Genomic DNA, 19053 nt, shown 5'->3' with positions numbered 1-19053 from the left:
TCAATGCTTTGCAAAGTTATCACATATTTTCCAGTTGGGATGGTCTAAACATTCAAAAACATTTTGTTATGTATTTCTTCGTTCTTTTTTTACTTTTATTCAGTCAAGATAAATTACTTTTTAGATTTATCAGAATCACAAATCAAAATCGATTTACTTTTCATATTAATTACTTGTAACCGAAAATTACATCAGATATTATCAGAACGTAGATCGTGACACATTTCACTGCACTATATGAAAATCACATTCTTCACATATCTACATGTACAAGTTCATTCTAAATATTCCGGACTACAAAGTTCTCCTCGGAAAAATTTCCTTACTAAACCTTGACCGTCAACCTCTCTCCAATAGAGAATGAGTTGTTGGTGTTGCTTAGTAGAAGAGTGAATGAATATGAAATTTTTACTTTACAACTTTATAAACCCCTTGCACGTACCTAAAACTGTCCATTAAGTGAACGACAGAAAGTTCTGTGCAAGACTGCACGGTTTTATTGTTCAAATTTAGAAAATATATTTAAAAGTATTGTCAACAGGTTAACCTAATACTGTTAATTCTTTGGACAAAAAAGTTAATATTTTAAGTCGGATATTATAGCCTCAAACTGCACAGTCTGTGTGATAGAGAACTAATTTCAGCCTATGGGCCTCGATCAGTTCTTCTCACAGAAAAGACAGTTTTTGACTGAAATAATCTATTGCTTAAACTGCATGTAGATGTATAAATAACAGAGATATTTCCATAGGTTTATTTTTACTAGAATTGTAGAAACCGTAGGATCCATACAAAAAGTGTGTGTGGGGGTGGGGTGGGGGGTGGGGGGCTTGTTAGGTGGGGTGGTGGTTGGGCCCGGGGGCTTGCAAGCCTTTCCAAATGAAACAAATATCGTATAATGTATTCAAAATCATAACTTGAGGATCTATTAAAACTAGTTTAAGAGATACTCACGCCTTTCAGAGTGATTTTATCGTTAACTACGTATCAAGTTTTTTTCCTTACGAATTAAAGTCTTTCTTATAGCCGGGATAACGCCCTCATGTATAAAAATGTTTGATGATATAAGACAAACAAAATTATATGGTGTGATCAGAGACATAAATAACATGTTTTTTATGTCTCTGGTGTGATATGTGGTACTGATACTAGATATAATAGATATTCACGGCTGTTGAATCAAATATACATGTATACTAAAAAGCAAGTCAAACTACCTAATTGTTTGTATGTCAACATATACAAAACAATAATGAAATATACATGTACATTGATATGTGAAAGTAATGTTAAAACATCATACATATCATTTTTAGTAATACGAGATGAACAAACCACAACTTTCAAGACCTTTTTATGAATATATTTTTTTCATTATTGTTAGGATTTCATATGTCTAACCGGCGGACTTCCATTTGTAAGGTTTTTCCACAGGCACCCGACTTTATAAATTTTTATCATATTAAAAATAAACACCCTTTGGCCTACCAAATAACAACTTACAAACGGTACTTATAAATATAATGTTCGAAGCTCAATAACTATTAAGAGTTAAAAATAAAGCATTTCTTCATTTACATTTGACGAATAACATTTAGAAGACACAAATTTATAGCGAGCGCCGGCGAGCGAAGCGAGCTCTAAGAACCAGTGTGCGCGGGAAAAAGAATGAGCTAAACCTACAGTTCATCAAACAAAATTTTTTGTCTACGTCCCATAATGCTCTTTAATGTTTTCACCCGTGGTGCTATGCCAAAAATGGCCGACTTTTAACTCGTAATTTACGGTGTCTTAAAGTTTCAAGACACGTTTTGAGTACCGCATATGCTTTGGCGAGACTCAAAAGATTTGTTACATGCTTCCATAGTCCAATCCACACTTTGCAAAAGTTGTTCCCCTTTGCGGGGTCAACCCAAAGGTCAAAAGGGAAAAAGCAACTTTTCCCTTCTTTAAGCAACCAAATATTTGGGCGTCCTCTGAAGAAATCTCTTGGAATTTGATTTATTCCTTCGATGTGTGGGTTGCCCCAACTTGGGGCAATTAACATTCACAGCGGAAACGGATTTTGATGTCAAATGACGAAGTTACAACCCTCTGAATTACAAAGGCTACTGTGAGAAATATATGGGTTTTTCCCCAAAGATGGCGGCCAAGGGACATAACTTTTGTAAAGTGAGGATTGGTCTATACCTTCGTAAACAAAGACGAACAAAGTCATAGATGACGTCACAGTGCTCTCGCGCTATATTTCCCGCGATAAATTTAGAGGTGGATCAAACATCTGTAATGAGTGTACTAGCTATTTCAGTATACACTGCGATACCTGCCTCATTGACATATGATTGGTTTTTAATTTTTTTATATAGAGATTATGTAGCCGGTGTTTTATTAAGGAAAACAAGTCCGGTTGTGGGTTATCTCACTTTATTGCCTGACCCCAGGACTATATTATATATGGGATCAGCCCTACAATAATCAACATAAATATTAATATACAATATGACAAACAATAATTTCATTTGCACGCTAACATGTATTTGTTATATAAGTAAAACACACAGTCCCACAGACTCTAACATTGGTAATAAAATAATTACGTTTATGTTATTGAACTTGATAATTTAAAATGGATATCAGCAACTATATACTCAGTTACTTGCTATAATTGGCTATAAAATAGTGCTCTAGAATTACATATAATATAAATGTAATAATGTGCATATCTAAGGATATCGTACCGATTTATGGAATCGAGCTGAATCTAATCTAACTATATCTGGGCAATGTAGCTGTCACATATACCTGGAACAGTGCCGTATTTCAATTAAAAAGTACATGAAATATTAGAGGATAGAATACAGCGTTACAAGTAAACTTCAACATTACGTTTTCATTATTTATAAAGTAAAATTATCAGAATACTAAATTAATATATACGTCTGGCAGACTATAAAACTATTCATTCATTCACTCATTCAAAAGAGGAAATATTAGTAGGAGATAAACACTACTTACTGTGCGTTCTGTATGAAACTATTTATATGTACGTAGTGGCTAGAATATGCTCTGCCTACGCCCTGAGTCGTAACTGGTCTGGTCACTCTCAGAACCTGTTAACTGGTTTTTATAAAATGCACGACCCGCCAAAGTGGCTAGGCCAATCAAATGCGTTGATATTTTTACAAACAACTGTCTCGTCGATCAGGTCGTTTAGTTATTAATAGTAACATGCAAAAGAAGAAGATGAATATAGAATGAAATGATGATTTGATGAAAACAACATGAACATGAACACATATTTTATTTTATTTAAACACACATATTGATCTTTTGATTTAATAAACAAACACACACAAAATCAACACTACCACATACTCCCCCCGACTGGAAAATGACGTCCTCGTCATTTAACTACGCATATTATATCGAACACGTTTTATATGATTATAGTTACGAGGTTATCGTATGAAACCATACGCATAACTTTCACTATTTACAGTAAACGCAATTGATTCTCGCAACGGTATATTATCATCGGCATAAAAACAGCTAAAAATAAAATCAATGTTTAATAATATCGAGCATCGTTTCGATTATCTTATTCTCAAACCCTTTACAGGTACCTGTTAAAAGCATACTTTGGAGGTATTTCAACTTTTCACCTTGTTTCCACTCCAGGTCATTGGTTTGCTTTTGTTGAATTGTGTTGACGTACTCACCGCTTCTTAACCATGCTGGTTGTTTTCTTGTTCTTGTGCTTCTTCTTACATCTCTTTCTTGTCTCTCTTCATTTTCATATTCCAGTGCTTCCAATTCCTCATCAGATAGAGCATTAACTGCATCTGTTTCTTCTCTTTCCTCAGCTAAAGGTTGCTGATGTTCAGCAAAACGGTTTTCTGTGTCATCAGCTTGTTGGGCGTCCCTAACGTTCTCCCTTTGCTGATCTTCTCCAGTAACATCTTGAACATGTACATCATGTGGTGTGTACTCCTCTGTTACTGCGTATTGTACCGGTACATCTATTTCCGATTCACTTTCACTGGATTCGTCACTAAGTTCTGATTCATCCTCTCTGATTTGATGCTGGTCATTTTGTGGTGTTATAGCAGGTGGTATTTCTTTGGTAGTATATTTCGACTGTCTTTGCCGAAATCCATCTAAATGACCAATGGGAAGAAGTAGATTTCGGTGGAGTGTCCTTTTCCTTCCTTCCCCATTTTCCTTGAATACCGTGTAAACAGGAATTGTCGGGTTGGGCTGCTTCTGGACAATGTAAACATCTTCTTCCCACCTATCTGCTATTTTATGTTTACCCTCGAAACTTACAATTTTTACAAGCACCCGATCTCCTTCTCTGATGTTACATTCCCTTGCTTTCAAATCATAATAATCCTTTTGCTTATCACGTGCTTGTGCTGCTGCTGTTGATGCAAGCTCATATGCCTTCTTCATCCTCCCCCTAAGATCCTCCATGTATTTTGTCAGTGTCTTTTGTTCTTGCACATTGATTCCAAATGCCAAATCAATCGGGAGTCTGGGTTCACGGCCGAACATTAGACAATACGGCGATTCGTTTGTACTCTCATGACGAGTACAGTTGTAAGCGTGAACCAGCGGTGCAACATGGGACTTCCAATTGATTTTCTGATGTGGTTCAAGGGTTCCCAACATATCCAAGAGAGTACGGTTAAATCTCTCAGTCATGCCGTTCCCCATGGCATGGTAGGGTGTTGTCCTCGATTTCACCATCCCCGTGATGTTACATAACTCTTTTATGATCTTGCTCTCAAAGTTGGCCCCTTGGTCGCTATGTATTCTAGATGGTATCCCGTAATATGTTATAAAATTGTTGTACAAAGCTTCTGCTGTTGTCTTTGCAGTCATGTTGCGTGTAGGTATTGCGTGTGCCAACCTAGTAAAGTGGTCTGTGACTACTAATATGTGTTAGAAACCTCCTTTAGATTTCTCAAGCGTCAAAAAGTCCATACAGACAAGTTCTAACGGGTAGTATGTTTTGATTCCAATAAGTGGGGCTCGCTGATTAGTTGATGTTTTCCTACAGACGCATCTCTGACAATTTCGTATCCAGTCTTCCGTATCTCTAAACATCCTGTTCCAATAGAAACGATCTCTAATCAAGGACATTGTTCTCTCTCTCCCTCCATGTCCAAACCTATTATGCAATTGTTCTAATACAGTATTGACATAACACTTTGGAAGAACAAGTTGTCTTTTCTCATTTCCGTGGACTGTTGTTTTCCTGTACAACACACCATCTTCGATGTACAGTCTTTTGAAGTTCTTGATTAAGGCGTATGAGTCCTGGCCAAATGACAACTGGTGCATCTTAGGTTTCTTCCCCAACTGAACATGATGCTTCCATTCCATAAGTATAGGGTCAGTATCCTGTTTTTCTTTCCAGTCTATTACAGTTGCTACTGCTGAGCTGCTTGTATCACTTTCAAGGGTCTTTGTATTTAAGGATATGCTACAAATCAATCCTTCAAAATACATAGAGTGGCATATGGCTTTGACAGAATCATTACCTATAACCTCTGTATCATGGGTCATTCTGCTAAGTCCATCTGCATCCTGATTTTTCTTGCCTGGTCTGTATACTATGTTAAAATTAAAGTTGGATAGTTCTACAAGCCACCGATGTCCTGTGGCATCCAGCTTGGCGGAAGTTAACACGTACGTCAGCGGATTATTATCCGTATATACAGTAAAGGAATTTCCATACAAATAGTCTTTAAATTTTTCCGTTATGGCCCATTTGAGCGCAAGAAATTCCATTTTGTGGGCAGGGTAATTCCTTTCCGCTCTGGAGAGACTCCGACTGGCATAGCTTATCACTCGTTTTGTTCCGTTTTGGTTTTGGTATAAAACAGCACCGAGTCCTTGTAAACTTGCGTCAGTGTGTACCTCGAACGGTTGAGAGTAGTCTGGAAAACCCAGGATTGGCGGAGTTGCTAAGCAGTCTTTCAGTCTCTTAAAAGCTTCCTCTTCTGTGTTACTCCATTTCCATTTCTGTTGCGCTGATTGCTTCCCCTTCTTTTTGTCATTTGGTATTGGCATGAGCGCTGTTAATGGCTTGGCTATCTTGCTAAAATTTTTAATGAATCGACGATAATAGCCAATGAAGCCTAAAAACCTCCTCACATCCTCAGGTGTTTTTGGTGTTGGCCAATTTCTCACTCTTTCTGTCTTCTCTGGATCTGTCTCTATTCCTTTCTTAGAAACAATGTGTCCTACATATTTGACACGCTGCATCAAAAAGCTGCACTTCTTAGGTGATAGTTTGAGACCTGCTGTTCTTAATCTGTTGAACACTTCTTCTAATCTCTTCATGTGTTCCTCATACGATTTCGCAAAAATGATTATGTCGTCCAGAAAAATCATGCAGGTGTTAAGGTGTAAATCGCCAAGGATCTCTTCCATTAGCCTCTGATACGTCGCAGGACTATTTGACAAGCCAAAGGGCATCCTGTTATATTCGTAAAACCCCAGAGGGCCGACTGTAAATGCAGTGCGCTCTTTGTGCTCCTCTTTGATGTTGACCTGGTGGTAGCCTGACTTTGCATCTAAGACAGTGAAGAAAGAATTTCCACTCAGGTTCTGCAAAATTTCTTCAACTATAGGGAGTGCATAGGCGTCCTTCTTTGTTCTGCTGTTTAATTGCCTATTGTCAACACACATCCGCAGTTCATTATTTTTCTTCCTGCATAGCACGACATTGCTGGTGAATGGAGATTTACTCTTTCTGATGATTCCAGCATTTAGAAGTTGTTGAAGATGGTCCCTCACCTCTTGGTACATAGCAGGAGGAATGCGTCTCGACCTCTGCTTAAATGGTGTGTCATTTTCCAGTTCAATGCTGTGTTCTACTGAAGTGACATGTCCAATATCTGTACTCTTCCATGAAAATAAATCCAGATTCCTAGTGAGAAACTCTTTTGCCTCTTTATACTGAGTAGCTGTTACATTTTCTATGTCAATATTAAAGCTGTCTACTCTAGGACTGATTTCACTATTTCCAATAGATAAATCCTCTATGTTCACTGCTTGTAATTCGCACAGTATTTCTCTGGGTGAAATGGTTACTGTTGAAGTTGTTATATTACAAATGTGAACAGGTACAGCATCCTTTCTCCCATATTTGTAGTTGATGATAGTAGGAACTATGTCCAAGTCTTTGGGTATACGAGATTCATCTGATGCTTGTAGCATTGCACAGGATTCCTGATACCGCATTTGTTTATCAACATATCCCATGACAGTTTTCTGGCTGTTTGGTGGAATAGTGACCTTTGCTTCCTCTGCAGATTTTACAATTCCAAGCTTGTAGCCATTCCTTCTCAGCTCTTTCTCTCTCTTGGACAGACACTGAAAGGCTAAAAACCAGGGTGTGTGAAGATTGGCTTTCTGTAAATACCTTTCTCCGTGAATTTCTTTTGTATCTTCTAGCAAAGTTTTTAGAATATTTGTTCCCAATAGTATTGGTACTGATTGGTGATAATTAGTGTCTTGTACTATCAGGAACAAACAAGGATAAACTCTGTCATTCTGCAGTCCGGGAACTATGATCTCTGCTTCTATGTATCCTTCATATGGCAAAGACTTTCCATCCACACCCTGTAATTCTAAGATTCCATCAAAACTTCTTATTTCCGTCTGTGGAAAATTTTCTTTGTAAAATGATAGCGCTAGTGTTGATACTGTCGAACCGGTGTCTAACAATGCTCTTGTCATTTTGTTTTCAATAATCAAATCTACTTCACATGCTTCTCCAACTAAATTTTCTCTGGTGACTTGGCGCATCTGCTGTATGCGACCTATCGTCCGCGCCTTGACAAAGGTCGTCTGAAGTTTAAAGCTCTGTTTGAGTGGTCCAGTCTGACTCTACAACCAATAGCTATATGTCCCTTCTGATTGCATCTATGACAGGTAGGTTCTTGGTTATCTTCCGTATTTCCCATGCTTTGCTGATTTCCCATCATGCTTTGCTGAGGATCCCTATCCTGGATATATCCTCCTCTAGGCCTCCACTTCTGGTATCCCCTGTTGTAGGGTCTATTCCACCCTCCTCTGTAATATCCTCTATATCCATCATTTATCTGTTGTATTTGAGTACAACTGTCCTGTGTACTTTGTTTCCCTTCATTTATATCTTTTTTCATGTCTGTCACATCCAGTGATAGTTTCTGAACCATGTCTTTTAGTTGATCTATGTTAGATTGAGACTCTGTTGTTGTAACTTGTTTTACTTGACCAGATGTGAATGTTTTCCTCTTGTTCATTTCTTCCTCTTTCCTTCTTACAGTTTTTCTGAGTTCATCAAAGTCTCTTATTTTCTCAAAGATGTAACCTGTAGTATCCTGCAATGTTGACTTCATTCCCTCATAGAACATATTCCGGAGCATTTCATTTGCCTCTGATGGTTTGACTTGTTTTAAATGTATGGCCTTATTAATCAGATCTTCTAGTCTGCATCCCCAGCTTGCTACATCTTCATCATCTTTTTGTTTTGCACTAAAAAATTCTGAAAGGATGCTTGACTTTGTGTCAATTGTTCCAAAGATGCTTTCCAGTTTGTACAAAATGTCATCAACTTTTGCCTCTGCTCCTAGTCTCATGATGACTCTGGCGGCCTCTCCTCGAACGGATCTACGAATTGCTTGTGTTATTGTGGCATCTGAGTACTTGTCCTTGCATAAACATTCAACTTCGTACTTCCACAGATCAAAGGTGGCATCTCCTTTTTTATCTCCAGAAAAGTTAGGAAGTCTTGGAGTTTGGTATGTATTTGGAGATTTGTCCTGTGTGGATGCGCTGGCAGTTGCCCCATCAGATTTTGGCTTTGCTCCTGTGGAGAAATCAAGTAACCACTTTTGAAATTTTTCTTTAGATTGCAGGTTAGGTTTGACTCCCATCTCTGTAAACCCTTCCGCCATGGTCTTAAGTTCGTCATCCTTGAACTCATCAGTCAGTGGCATTCTTAATTAAGTACAATATTTCTCAATCTAACCCAAAAAACAAAATCAACAATGTGACAATAGAAATAATCAAGTTTCAAACATCAAAAACACACCTGAATCTAGGTCAAAAAAATTATACAAAATTAATCCTGCTATCAAACAATTGGTTTGGGCTCCGAGTTGATTAAAAATTAATTTCAATCTATGAAGAAAAAAAATTTCTGAATAAAGGAAAAAAATTCCAAAAATATCAATAACAGAAAATAATGGATAAGTTTTTTTTCAGGAAAAAAATCAAAATAATTTACTGAGTAAATTTAAAATGTGCCTAACAAAATTTAAGTTAACTGATCAAAGGGAGGTAATCCAAAATTTTGCAATGACTCAAGGGTACACAGGTAAAATATTTTCAGAAAAAAAATTAAAGAAAAGATAGTAAACACAAGATAAGCAAAAAATCAACTATCTCTATCCAAACAATACCTTAAAATAATTTGGCCTTAATCAATAAAGAACAAAATTCTGTGTTACAAAAAAAAATTGTTTTCAAAATTCAGATTCAATACACACAAGTAGAAAAAATATTTGACCGGTCAGTATTCAAAAAAAAATCACCACAAAAAAAAATCTTAAATCAAATATGACACAAAACTATCTAATCTACAAAAATCTTGGAAAAAAATAACTCAATATGAACAACCCAAGTACCTTTTAGAAATTAAAATAGCGCAGCTGTCTTCACTGTCAAAACGCCGATCACGCGAAGTGCACTCAGTCGGAACCGAAGGTCGGAAACTAGAACGATTTTTTTTTTTCCGATTCGAACACGTTATAGATCTGCGTACAGAATGGATTTACGATTTAAGCAATACTGATATGGACTACAAGTATGCAAAGTGAATGAAACAATGAAATGATTTAAAACATGCAATTAGAAGGAAATTGTAAGTTTCGTCACAGGTATACTCAATCTATTGACAACAGACAAACTTTAAATCAGACGCGTCCTATCTATTCGCTCTGTCGCTATACAAAGGGCAGTGTACTTGATGTAATGTGGTTTAAGTGCTATGGGATGAAGGATATTAATAGAAAGTATAGTATTTTCGCTATCACCCTCTTTCACTACTTGACAAGTAACAATTATTCGAAATAAAAATATGCTACGATATCAGCCCAGGTGAGACTACAATATATCAATCAGCTGATTCTCTGTGACTCAAGTAAAATGATTACTCTAGCGTAACGATGAACACAATAGTAAACACTGTAAAAAAATTACAGACCTTACTCGGTGGGACTGTGGAATTTCACATATTCAATAAAACAATGAATCACAAGAATGCGTGCAATATAAGTTGAAATGTGTCCGTGATGAGAGAAAGTCCGGATCGTCACACGTTCGGGCTCCGCTGCTGATCCGAAGAACGAATCCGTCTTGTCCTCCTATGGCAAGGAAAGTCCACCATTCACGGCCTTCACAAGCTAGTAGTGGGTCGAGTGGATGGTCCTCATAGTCCGTGGTCAATCACGTTGGGCGCCATTTGTAGCCGGTGTTTTATTAAGGAAAACAAGTCCGGTTGTGGGTTATCTCACTTTATTGCCTGACCCCAGGACTATATTATATATGGGATCAGCCCTACAATAATCAACATAAATATTAATATACAATATGACAAACAATAATTTCATTTGCACGCTAACATGTATTTGTTATATAAGTAAAACACACAGTCCCACAGACTCTAACATTGGTAATAAAATAATTACGTTTATGTTATTGAACTTGATAATTTAAAATGGATATCAGCAACTATATACTCAGTTACTTGCTATAATTGGCTATAAAATAGTGCTCTAGAATTACATATAATATAAATGTAATAATGTGCATATCTAAGGATATCGTACCGATTTATGGAATCGAGCTGAATCTAATCTAACTATATCTGGGCAATGTAGCTGTCACATATACCTGGAACAGTGCCGTATTTCAATTAAAAAGTACATGAAATATTAGAGGATAGAATACAGCGTTACAAGTAAACTTCAACATTACGTTTTCATTATTTATAAAGTAAAATTATCAGAATACTAAATTAATATATACGTCTGGCAGACTATAAAACTATTCATTCATTCACTCATTCAAAAGAGGAAATATTAGTAGGAGATAAACACTACTTACTGTGCGTTCTGTATGAAACTATTTATATGTACGTAGTGGCTAGAATATGCTCTGCCTACGCCCTGAGTCGTAACTGGTCTGGTCACTCTCAGAACCTGTTAACTGGTTTTTATAAAATGCACGACCCGCCAAAGTGGCTAGGCCAATCAAATGCGTTGATATTTTTACAAACAACTGTCTCGTCGATCAGGTCGTTTAGTTATTAATAGTAACATGCAAAAGAAGAAGATGAATATAGAATGAAATGATGATTTGATGAAAACAACATGAACATGAACACATATTTTATTTTATTTAAACACACATATTGATCTTTTGATTTAATAAACAAACACACACAAAATCAACACTACCACATAATATAAATATATACTAGCAAGAGCCATACTTTACTGTCATATCAATCCATTTTTAAGCTAATTGTGCATGCATGTACAGTAGGCAGGTAAGAATATGAGTAGGAAGGAAATAAACAATAGGACATTTTGAACTAAATAAAAAGGAATAAAATGAAAAAAATAAACAGTTAAAAAATTTATGTAGATATTGCATATAGTCAGACCATTAAATTTAAAAGTGGGAAATTACACACCTACAAACAAAGACCGGGGTAGGGGGTTGCGCTGTATGTATCATAACCTCATAACCATTAAAATTAGTACCTTTGGCATACAAACTATTGTAGAGCAATACTCTCTCAAAAATTCTTTGACGTTCGTTGATACTTAAACAGTTAAATAACACTAGGTTGACAATGATGCAAGGTATGTGTAATTCTTGCTGCGCTCGCCAGAACGGTAGCACCGTAAAACATATTAATTACAAAGATAGAATTTTTTTCATATCCAGTCGGGTGTATTTATGAGATAATCAAAATGCTTAACTTATAACAGATCGGGTTTGATATCCTTATTATTCCTATAAAATAATCATGTGATGGATATTGCAATTTTTCAACGATAATGAATCTTCCATGCATACTAGCTTATGGTTCTTTTGTACTCTTGTTCTGCACTTTAGAGACTTCAGGTGCTAAATATGAACCTAACTGGGCATCTCTTGATTCGCGTCCCCTCCCCGCGTGGTACGACAAATCGAAAATAGGAATCTTCATTCACTGGGGGGTGTTTTCTGTTCCCAGTTACTCATCAGAGTGGTTCTGGTATGCATGGAAGGGTCAGAAGATACCCGGAGTTGTGGATTTTATGCAGAAAAATTATCCACCAGATTTCACCTATGCTGACTTTGCCCCTATGTTTACTGCTGAGTTCTACAATTCTGACCAGTGGGCGGAAATACTCAAAGCGTCAGGCGCTAAGTAAGAATTTAGACGCATTAGTTAGTCTGAGTTGTTAGATTATGATTGTCGTTGTTTTGATCAGTGAAATATTTTTGCTTTAGCAATATGTGTTGGTCAGACCAATTCGATCGCCGGTGCCAGACACTTTATGTTAGTTGCTAGAGCTCCTGAATAAGAATTCAGGGGGCACTGATTTAAATCCGGGTCTACCCTATAAAACCCCTTATTTTCATCATGTTTATAAAGAGTGTATGAACATTAATAAAAGTACGTAATTTTTTTTTAGAAGATTGGAGACCCTTATTTTCCCAACCTCTCTCAGGCACGTAGCATCGTTTTTGAAAGTGGGGGGCCAGACCCATCCAAAAAATCTTGACAAGCAAAAGAAAAAAAAAAAAGGGAAATTTAAAGTTTCCAAAAATCTTCAAAATCCTAATCCGGGGGGGGGGGGGGGGGGGGGGGGGGGGTAATATTCTATTTGACTACTCATTTCCTCATTTTCATATCAATTTTTTACTAACTTCAAAAAAAGTGGGGGGGCCAACTCCATTATAATTCATTTTTTATGTGTAAATTTTAAAAAATTTGTTGCTGCGAGAAAAAGTGGGGGGGGCCAGGCCCCCCCTGGCCCCCCCCTGATGCTACGTGCCTGTCTCTTACCCTAGATTTATATTTTGAAGAATTATTAGGTATAATTTTAAAAAAAAATTGTATGTGTTTATAGTACCAGTAAAATACCAAAATCTTTTTATATAGGTACATAGTGTTTGTAAGCAAGCACCATGAGGGATTCTGTAACTGGCCATCCAAGTATTCCTTCAACTGGAACTCTGGTGACGTTGGACCCAACAGGGACATTGTTGGTCAGTATTTTGAGACTATGTCAAAATAAGAAAACTAAATAGTCATGAAGGAATAACTGCAGAATGAACCCCCTTCAAATTTATTTGCTAGAACAACATGAACATGGTTGAAGAGGAAAAAAACCCAACTTACTGAATAAGCAATTCATATTGACACAGTTTATGAACAATTCACTGAAAAAGCAATTGTCATATTTTAAGAATGAAAACAATTTGCTGCTACCAGAATATTTTAAGTGCTAGTACATGTATTTTTGATAATCTATTTTTATATTTTAATTAAAAAATGCCAATAGAATTTCTCAAGTACTGAATTTTGGTTTGTTATAAGGGTAATTCATTATATCCGTCTAGTTTACAATATGTGAATAATAAAGTCAAGGGAAATTGAAATCACTTTGTTGTGAGCATCGATCGGTTTATTATAAGAGTGTTTGCTATAACCATGTTTTATTGTATATATTTTTATAGTTGGATGAATTCTTTTACCCGGTAAATGAGAATCAAGTTATTGCGAGAGCAATATGAGTAATGAAAATTTGAAAACAATATGACTTTTTGTTAGAAATGCTTGATTAATATGGAGTTTCTTACTTTTTATTTTTGAGGTGAATTGGCCAACTCTATAAGGAGCAAGACTGATATACATTTTGGTTTGTATCACTCTTTGTTTGAGTGGTATCATCCCCTGTATGAAAAAGACAAGGCTAACAACTATACAACACAAGACTTTGTTAGGGTAAGCAAATAATAGTAATTTTAGCTTGAAAAATGTGAATAAATAAGTATTACAGCTTTGAAATGAAAAAAAAGTTGCATTCTTTTAATTCAGAATATTTTTCTTCACATTTTTGATTTTTAAATTTTTTCTTTCGATCATTCTCAATGTAGTGTTTTTGTAATTTCTTGGCTTTTATCTTACAGACAAAGACAATGCCCGAGCTGTATGAAATCGTAAACAAGTACAAGCCGGACGTAGTGTGGTCTGACGGAGACTGGGAGACGACGGACGAATACTGGAACGCCACCCAGTTCCTTGCCTGGTTATACAATGAAAGGTTAGATACATTGAACAGTTGATATAAGATAACATAAGATATATGATCATCCAAAGGTCAAATATTTCATTGTCAAATGAAATAATCTATAGAATTTACTGCTGTTGTACTGATAATAATTTACTAACTTTTAGAGTTATGAGAAGGGCCCTTATCATGAAGAATAAGATATTTGTAACTGTAAATTTTGTGTAACTTTGTCCACGTGTGATAGAATACATGGTCTACAACCTTTAATTAGTGCATGCATGTTGGTTGAATTTAAGAATTTAAATACTAGCTGCTACCATACATTTGCATCTTGCCATGTCAAAATTTAAGGTACAGTTCAAATTGTTGAGAAATTTTAAGTGTTAGTCCTGTTTTATCTATAATAGAAAAAACCATTTATAAAGAACGGTAAAAGCCTAAATTTAGTATTTACTAATTTTGTTTCAGTCCAGTTAAAGATACAGTAGCTGTCAATGACCGATGGGGAAAGAATATTCGCTGTAAACATGGCGGATTCTTGAACTGTGATGACAAATATAACCCAGGTATCTATGACATTACTCAATCAAAGAACCATCCATTTGGAAGTTAAAGAGATACATGTACATGTAGGCTTCAATTCTATTTCACTATACATGTTTGTCATCCAATTTTTTTTCTTTTTTGCATAAAAGTTGTCAGTATATATATTTAAGATATGTTTGGGGAATGATTTTTCTACTTCCCAATGGTAAGCAAAATGTATGAGAAGTTTCTTTCATTACAATACATGACCCTTTTAGGTATTTTTGTGTATGTTTGATTACACTCTTGTTCTATTTAATTACACCTTTCTTCTATTGTTTTAAGGTGTGCTTCAGAAAAGGAAATGGGAGAATGCAATGACCATCGATAAGTTTTCCTGGGGATACCGGCGGAGAGCCAACATTAACGACTACCTCACCCTGAAGGACATCACCAAGGTCATTGCTACAACGGTCAGGTCAGTAAAACAGGGTTCTTTGTGGATTCCTCTTGATCAAACAATTATAACTGCTGAAATTGGCAGTTACACTGTAAATTCCTCTTACATTTTTGGATGCTCATCTGTAGATCTTGACATATATAGCATCTGTTTGTCTGTCTGTGAGTACCTACAGGCAAGATACAAACTACCTGGTATGCTTGTTTAAGTTAGATGGTCATACATAAACTTGACTCTTCCTATGCTTAATTATAGTAAGTGGTAAAACTTATTCTTTATTTTCGAGCTTAAAATTAAAAGATCAAGGTCCCCATAAACTCAGATAGAAATTCCATCTTGTAGGCAGGATGCACAATGTTATTTCATCTTATAAGGTACACTGTATGATTTAATAGGGCTTAATGCATGTAACATCTGGGACATTTTTAATAGAGCAGGCATTTGCAAGCACTTGCCAAAAATGTTTTTTCCCAACAAAACAAATTTTGGTGAGTGTCTGTTCTTCTAAACAGACCTCTGTTTATATGTGAACTTAAAAAGTCTTCATATGGGTAATTTGCATGTCTAACAACATTTTCCAAAGTTTGTGACTTTTTGATATGGAAATAAAATTTGACGCTGATATTTTACTTATAAATGGAAGAAGAATCCTATTTACACCTTATGTCATCTATTATCATAGTACATGTACTAGTATTATCATCATTTAATTGTGCACATATGTACCCTATAGTATGTAAGATGAATTAAATTTACTTGTAAAGGCTAATACTGGTTTGATAAATGCAAGTTTTTTTTCGCATAGAACATTATTCACAAGTACATGTACCTGTTTTTAATTTTTTACAGTTGTGGGGGAAATGTCTTGATTAATATAGGACCTACACATGATGGAAGGATAGCCCCCGTGTTTGAGGAGCGTCTGAAAGAGATGGGTCAGTGGCTGGGAGTGAATGGGGAGGCTATCTACGAGTCCATCCCATGGAGCCACCAGAATGACACCACTACTCCTGATGTCTGGTAGGTATTAATTTCCCTCCGAGCAACACTCCTGGGTTGGGGTCTTTAACAGTAAGTCAGGAGAATACAATAAGAGTGGCAGTCACGTACACTTCATGTGTGTGTAGGATTTCATTGTGCTGTACATGTAGGCATGGAAGGTGTTAGTGTTAGAGATGTTAATGACATTTTCCCCACTAGAAGGAAACTATCACTTACAGACGCAACCACAGTTAAACAATGACATATTATGTGGAAAAATAGAGTAATATTCTTTTATCAAGTATTGATTTGTTTACACACATGTATAAATTTGGAAGTAACATACACACAGCATAGAAGTGGGTGACTTTGTCATTGATATAAATCATAGTAAAGGGAAATTACTCATATGTCGAGTTGAAGCTTACCGGTGCTTTGTATATAAATTTGACATAAATTTGGTCAGACTGTTTCGTTTACTGGCACCAGAAAGCTCATTTAGTGGAGCATCTGATAGAGATTCACGTAGCCCAGATACAAATCCTGGTAAGGTTCATTACATGTTTTATTTCTTCTACTCTTTTACAGATGATAATCTGTTGAAGTGTTAACTTTTGTATTGATTCCACTGATTAACGAAAAAATATAACAAGGTTTTAATAGTAGATGAATAACACATACACAACTTTTTTCACAGGTACACAGCAAAGAAGACAGATCAAGGTACAGCAGTGTATGCCATCGTTCTGACCTGGCCCAAGGCGAACCAGCTAGTGCTAGGGGCACCTTCCACCTCCACGACAACCGTGGTGAGCATGCTGGGATACCCCGGCAACTTTAGTTGGAAGCCCAACCCTGGGGGAGGGATGACCGTCCAGATACCTGTAATTCCATTCGATCAAATTCCCAGTCAAGACGCCTGGGTGTTCAAGATACAAGGACTTAAGAATTAACAGTGCCTATACTCTCTGAAATGTGATATATTTAGGGCTCGACTTGATCTTTTCAATGATGAAGATGCAAAGGTATACAGATTACCGGTACTACATGTAAAATCTTCTACTGTTAAAAAAGAATGTTTCTAACATATAATCGAAGCAACCATGCAATTTATATTATAAAATTTAATCTTAAAAACCAGATGTGCAATTTTTTTTTTGCGGGAGTCAGTAGAAACTCATTTGTGTAAAGTATAAACTTGCTGTGATTTTACAAGCATACTTTTTTTTTAGCTCGTGACTTTTTATAGTACGTACTAATACAATGTACATGTATTATGTCCTTGTGTTGTGTAGACCCCTTTACTTTGTATATACACTGTATCAGTATGTGTGTGAATCTGTGTTGTTATTTTGAGAAATTGCTGAATTAATTTAATATGTACAGTACAATATATGTTAAACTATAATTGTAATGTTTGAGTTCTGAAAATTTGTCTCAATATAAAATTCATATCCATGGAGATTAGATTACCAACATAAATCTACAGATGTTTCATTTGAAATGTACAGGTATTCATAAATTTTTCAGTGTTGTGAAAGATGAATCAACTGCTAATTATACATGTATGATAATTATTTGTATTTTTTACTTTAAACTAACCGTGTAAGCTAAGAACTCTTCTCATATTATTTCTTTGAAGAAGAGAGGATGTATCTTCAGTATGTCTGTGTTGACTACTACAAATATTTGCATTTTGAACCATTGATCTACATGCTCTTTATGCCAAGTTCATGTACATTATATTTAGTGAATATCAGAGTTTATTTTTTTTTAAAATCCTTTAGAGTTTGTACCTTTCACTTCAATTGTGTTATCAGCTCAATTCATCTGTAGGGTAATTTGATATGGTGTTCAAAACATGATAAGGAGAACCGTAAGTGTATATGCATACAATGCATAAAGATGTTTTATTTGTTTGCTGTTAACAAATTTTTTAAGTTGACCTAATTTGCTGTTTTAACTACTCTGTCAGATTTGGTGTTTGTATAGCACAGACTAAATAGGGACACTTCAAAGTACATTAACAGTTGAATATGCTTTGTTTTGAAAGATCAAGAGAAAGCAAACTTGAACATTCCAATGATAGATATATACATTTTATAAAATATTTGATAATTTACAATAAAGGATGTAAACCAACCAAAATAAGTTATGTTTTTTTGAAGTCATGAATATTTTACCCATATACCGGTATACTCCTAAAGATTTGTGATTTGAAGAGGGTCAAAACTTATTGTGTTGTGAAATACCAGACTGCCAGTGTTAACATGCTGATGCTTGGTTTCTTTTAAAATTAAATTCCCATTCTCAATTCAATTTTTTGAGTACATTAGTTGATGTCATATTAAGCAGGAACATGTATGTATATATACACTTCCTATGTGGAACATGTTTATGGCATCTGTAATGGATAAATGCTGAAAACACTTCTATATGAAAAAATATCTAAGAGTTTCAAGGCCCATTAGGGCCGAGAACTGTCCGATATTTTTTCATACAGAAGTGTTTGAGGTTTTTTTCGTACTTAAATACTGCCATTGAATTTCATTGTTGCTTTACCCAAGAAAGTCCGATTTTGAAGGATATCAGTACTGTTATCACTGGTAACAGTCTGATATTAAGAAGCTCACTAATATTTGACTGTTTTGGGCAACATTTTACTGCTGGAACAAAGGAATGACATCACAATAGTGTTTTCATTAATATATATTAATATCGGGTTTACTG

At 35.7% G+C, this 19053-nt stretch overlaps 1 protein-coding gene across 1 annotated transcript; it reads left to right on the top strand.

Moving 5' to 3' along the window:
- The first annotated feature begins 12109 nt into the window (after positions 1-12109).
- On the top strand, positions 12110-18474 carry LOC128167241 (alpha-L-fucosidase-like). The gene is made up of 8 exons (XM_052832836.1): positions 12110-12484; positions 13223-13329; positions 13938-14068; positions 14254-14387; positions 14826-14923; positions 15228-15360; positions 16192-16362; positions 17021-18474. Exons 1-8 carry the CDS (start codon positions 12129-12131, stop codon positions 17274-17276), a joined length of 1386 nt encoding a protein of 461 aa, XP_052688796.1. The 5' UTR covers positions 12110-12128; the 3' UTR covers positions 17277-18474.
- The last annotated feature ends 579 nt before the right edge of the window (positions 18475-19053 follow it).

This window comes from Crassostrea angulata, chromosome 10, assembly GCF_025612915.1.
Source record: "Crassostrea angulata isolate pt1a10 chromosome 10, ASM2561291v2, whole genome shotgun sequence".
Classification (NCBI taxonomy): Eukaryota; Metazoa; Mollusca; class Bivalvia; order Ostreida; family Ostreidae; genus Magallana; species Magallana angulata.
This window is presented reverse-complemented; position numbering and strand designations above follow the sequence as displayed.

What these genes read in the sequence shown, in the direction of transcription:
- LOC128167241 (XM_052832836.1), top strand. Translation starts at nt 12,129, where the DNA reads ATGAATCTTCCATGCATACTAGCTTATGGTTCTTTTGTACTCTTGTTC. An exon ending in CTCAAAGCGTCAGGCGCTAA is followed by an intron (nt 12,485 to 13,222) that starts GTAAGAATTTAG and finishes CTTTTTATATAG; the next exon opens with GTACATAGTGTTTGTAAGCA. An exon ending in GCCTGGTTATACAATGAAAG is followed by an intron (nt 14,388 to 14,825) that starts GTTAGATACATT and finishes ATTTTGTTTCAG; the next exon opens with TCCAGTTAAAGATACAGTAG.